The sequence below is a fragment of the Galeopterus variegatus genome, unplaced genomic scaffold (assembly GCF_000696425.1).
Source record: "Galeopterus variegatus unplaced genomic scaffold, G_variegatus-3.0.2 Scaffold963, whole genome shotgun sequence".
NCBI lineage: Eukaryota > Metazoa > Chordata > Mammalia > Dermoptera > Cynocephalidae > Galeopterus > Galeopterus variegatus.
The window spans coordinates 21143-26202 of NW_007727074.1; the positions used below are offsets into that span (position 1 = coordinate 21143).

The following is a 5060-nucleotide window of genomic DNA, read 5'->3' on the forward strand; positions in this document are numbered from 1 at the left end:
GGCACTGGCAGTGTGCCTGGATGTGGGGGGGGGTCTGGTCCCTGGCTCCAAGCCTTAGGCCCCTGGGGGGGCCGGGTGTTGGCAGTGTGTGTGGTTGTGGGCAGGGGGTCTGGTCCCTGGCTCCATGCTTCAGGTCCCCTGGTGGGCCCCAAGGCACTGGTGGTATGCCTGGGCTAGAACTAATTTTTTTCCTTTGTTTACTTCTAAAATGGGGGAATTTCCTGTGGGAACCAGTAATTGAGCTGTGGGGTTGAGCTAAATTGCTGCTTTGCTGCTGTTTCCCTAGAGAAGGCTTTCTGTGCAGCTCAGGGTTTAATGTTGACCTTATAGGTACTTACAGTTCTCCAGAGACCTGTTGTACCTGGGTTGTGTAGAAACTCTGATCTAGGCCTGAGTCTTTTCATCAAACTGCACCCCATGCAATTCTGCATTCCCGACCAGTCTCCTCTGACTGGTCCTGCACTGATTGGGGGACAGATTGGCTGTCCTTGCTGTGTCCCAGTGTTCTCCCAGTGGGCCTGTCTCCCCCACTGCCTGGGCTCCAAACACCTCCCATGGGATGGGCCCTGCACTGGTCCCTTGCGATGACTCACCAACCTCTGAGTGGCTCCCCTTTCTCAGCTGTTCTGGCTCCTTGCTCCTGCGTGGGTCCACAGGAACCCTATGAGTGGTCTTGCTGTCCTGGGGCCTCCAAAGCCCTCTTCTTGCCTGCCGCTTCCAGGCAACCGCATCTGAAGGGCACAGCTGTGGTTTCTGCTGGCTCCTGCTCCATGTGCTCAGCAGTTCCAGGCTTTAAGAGGCCATGGCCTGAAACTCTCCGATCTGATTTTTCTTTCCCTCATTGTGCTTTCTCCCACCTTCATGAACTCTGTAGGTCACTCCTCCTCTTCCCCTGACCTCCAGTGGCCCCAGCTTGGCTTTTGTTACATTTTCATAGTTGTAAATTGGTCGATTTGTGGGAGAGAGTGACACTAGGGACCATCTATTCTGCCATCTTGACTGGAACCCCCTTGTTCTGGGTTTCTAAAGATGTTTGGCTTCCCAATGTTTCATAACAGTCACTTAGCTGATCATTTATCTCCTTCTACCTTCCTTGTGTATTCCAATAAATTCTGTTATAAATTTTTAGAAGATAAAGGAATGAAGCAGTACTTTGAATTGTTTTACCATGGATGCCGTTCACCCAGGACCATTCAGTTTAGGTCCCCCAGACATAAACAGGCCTTGAAGTCACTTCCTCATATCACTTAGGAAATGGATGGGATTTCCCAGAAGGGAGCCCCCCTTTCCCTGTTCTGTGAAGGACATATGCAAGCACCTTTGCCATAGAAGTGTCCAGTGCTCATCTGAGGTGTGTTTTTGGGTTGTGTCTGCACAACCATTGGCAAGTTAGGGTGGCCACCAGAGAAGTGCCAGACTGGTTAGCATCTCTGTCCTGCATTTCTTTACCTTGAGAAAGTTACTTATCTTTGGTTAGTTTTGGTTCCTTTTTCTATAAAATAGGAATCACACTATCTGCCTAACAAGGTTGTTGTGATGTTTAAATGAGAAACATAAAGTGCCTGATTCATTCCCTTTTAAAAGTAGGTGGCAAGGGGTGGTTTACTATATTTGAGTGTGCATTAGAAAGACATAAACTGACACATACACACACACACACACACACACACGAAAGCATAACATACGTGATGACATAACTAAAAGCCAATGTCTGTCAGAGCCATAAAAGTCAGTGGGTAAAATTCATCTCAAGAAAAAGACAGTAGGATTGAATTAGAAAGTGTTACCTAAAACTCAACTTGATGTTGTTTTCAAAAGACAAAGTCAACTAAAAACCGACTCAAAGCTGAAGAGAAAGGATGGGCAATATCATGCCAGGTGAGTATAAACGAAAAGAAAGCAGGATGCACAATCTTAGCACCAGGCAACTCTGAGGTTAGGGCAATGACATCCTTGATCTGAAAGTAAGAGAAGAAAGGCAATCTATAATGATAAAAAGGGTGACTCACAAGATCTAATTATGACAACTATTTATGCAGGAAATGACACAGCATTAACACTCATAAAGCAAAAACTACACGAAACCCAAGGAGGAATGAGCAATGTTTAAATAGATATTTTAATTCCCTTCTCTTGATTCGTGATAGAGATAGTGGGGAACAATAAATAAAGCTAGAAAGGATATTAAATCATACAAATGAGTTTGATAGTATATAGATATATGCAGATATATTCAAGTGACCATGTAATATTCATAAGTTTAATCACAACAAAATCCTCAATTAATTCAAAAAAGTAAGAGTAGTATAAGCAGTAATCTTTTATTCAATTAAGGTAGAATTAGAAGACTTGAAAATGGGTGAACCAATTTGACTCCCTGGATTTGTAAAAACCCTCTCTTATATAATTCCTGGATCAAAATGAAAATCAAAAGTAAAACTTTGGCATACAGATATTGTATGTGCAAATCACCCAGTGCAATATAAAAGTCAGTTGCCTAGTGTGTGTGTGCATGTGTGTGTGTGTGTGTGTGTGTGTGTCTGCTCACACATAGGCAGCTCTTTCTCATTTGATCTCTTCTGAGAAGACCTAGGGGTGACTCACATGTGTGTGTGTGTGTGTGTGTGTGTGTTTGCTCACACATAGGCAGCTCTTTCTCATTTGATCTCTTCTGAGAAGACCTAGGGGTGACTCAGTAGCAGCCTTCAGGAATACCCAGGCTTAATATGAAGAGGATGCTGATTCATTTCTCCTTTATCTAAAGAATCTGAATGATGCTTTAAATAAATGATGTCACTATTTTCATCAAAAGAAGAAAGTGCTTACACTCATTAACAAGTGGGTGTTTTCAAAATTAAGCTCATCTAACAGGAGGAAACTGAAACCCCAAGATACCGATGTGTCCCACGTCACCAGGGGCGACAAGGCACAGACTTAGAAAGCCTTTAAAACAAGTCAAGAGGATGAGTACTGAGTGAGCAAGGAAATTTTAGCCTGAAAATGTCCTTCAATAGAACGTTTTTCTGACTTAATGTTTGTTTTTTACAGACTCCCCTATCAACTCTTGGCATAGCACTGAAATTCCATAACTATTCAATAACCAAGAAGAGTATGAAAAGCTGTGAGCATGGATGGTGGGAAATTAATGAGCACATGTAAGTGATTTCCATATGTAAGGAATCTGATGAAAGTTTTACAGATAGGGAAACTGAGGGATACGGGAGTTAAGTCACTTGCTCAAGGCCACTCAGCTCATGAGTGGTTGAGGCAGGATTCAAACCCACCTCACAGGGCTCCTGCTCCACCACTGCTCTGTGCTGCTGGGCTGTGGATGTGTATATTCTACACTTCACAGAAATATTTGGCAGATATGGAACCATGAGGGAAAATAATAAATTGTGGTCCTCGTAGCACAGAAGTTAGTGACTATTCACCAATTCTTTGTGGAAGGAGAGGCACAACTGGCCTGGTTTGATCCTAAGGCTGGGAAATGGGTTGAGGTTGATCAGAAAGAAACCCAGAGAAATCTAGGAGCTTGGACTTACTGAACCAACCTAGTAGGTCCTCAGTCTGACTCTTACTTTGTCCCTTAGTTGTTGTTTATTTGCTTCTAAGGCTATAAGGTATTCAGTAGGCATTCAGTTGAATAGGTATTCAAAAATACAGGCTGCCCTGTGTTGCCAGCAGAATAACTTCTCAGTTCACTTTCAGAAAAGAATCCTGTGAGATTAAAGGATTGGCTTGCTACTTTTTTGCTCATTGTTTTTCCATGAATGACACCTGCCATTCCTGAGTGTTTTTCCTGAACACAGTTCTTTTAGTTCCTTTAGATAGACTACTTGCAAAAGGGTAATTGGTCCTGTCTTCATTGGAATAGGCCCTGTCAGATTAAAATGCATTCTTGGATCCATTATTAAAATGTAGCCTGTATTCCTTTGGGGAGTATAAGTGAATCAAAGGTCTATTGGGTAGGAGTCAGAAGACCTGGGTTCAAATTCCAGCCCTGTCATTCAGTAGCTATATTAACTAGGACAAATTATTTAACTTTTTTGAACTTTAGTCTGTAAAATGAGGTAATAATTTCTACTTGAAAAGGGTTTTTTGTTTTGTTTCTTTTTTGGGGGGGGTAAGTATTTAATGAAATAATACTATACACCAAAAAACATTAGCTATTATTAATATGAATAACAAGATTGCTTTGGAAATGACATTGGTAGATAAATACTATAAAATGTATACCAAGGCTTTAAAGATACTGCATTTTGGTATGTAATTTAAAAAAATAGAGATACAGAGAGTAAATCTTTACAGATCTTTTGTGATGTTGTAAGTGACAGAGCTGTGCTTTGAAAATGAGGTAGTATTTTTTCCCTAAGTAAGAACAATAACCCAGGATGTGTTATTTCCAAAATAGGAACAGGGTCTCCTCCCAAGCAATACCAGGAAAGCTCTGAAGAGCCAATACTTTCTCTGAAGAGCCAGTTCTTCATGCAGTCTTGTGGGTTGGCTGAAATCCTATAAGATTCATTTGATAGTGGCTCTACCCTCAGGATTTAAAATGCCAGCCCTTCCCATTATCAGTCCTTTTCATCTAAAAAGTAAAGGCTCTAATTGAACTAATCAGACACCTTACTGAGAAGTTAGCCTAAGGGAATTAGGGCTGTAATAGGGAAGGAGGAAAAAGTAATGTTGACTAAAGGAAGCCTAATAATCTCAAGTAGTCCAGAGAAACACTCTGAATTGGAGGTGAGGCGTGTATGCTCAGGGCAGCTAGAATGCAGTTTGTGAACCCTGTAGAAATGGATGGCCCTCCTACAAAGCTTTGGCAAAGCAAAGCTTCTGAAAGTATGGACTTTTGGTGTGCTAGAATGTTTACTTACTTGCTATTTCAAGTTTAACAAGTTACTTCTTTCTTTATGTGTATTTCCTTACTTGTCATATGTCTGTACATGTAAACTGATTCTTGCTGAGTTTCTCCAATTTCACTTTTTAAAAAGTTTTATAGGGCCGGCCTGTGGCTCACTCGGTAGAGTGCGGTGCTGATAACACCAAGGCCACGG

The 5060-nt window shown here is 41.7% G+C and overlaps 1 protein-coding gene across 1 annotated transcript in view; it reads left to right on the top strand.

Annotated features, from left to right (window-relative positions):
* Nucleotides 1–5060, top strand: part of TMPRSS7 (transmembrane protease, serine 7) — a 34344-nt gene that overhangs the window by 10788 nt on the left and 18496 nt on the right. The window contains exon 7 of the mRNA XM_008573775.1: nt 3049–3155. Coding sequence (XP_008571997.1) covers nt 3049–3155 — 107 coding nt within the window. The remainder of the gene's footprint in view (nt 1–3048; nt 3156–5060) is intronic.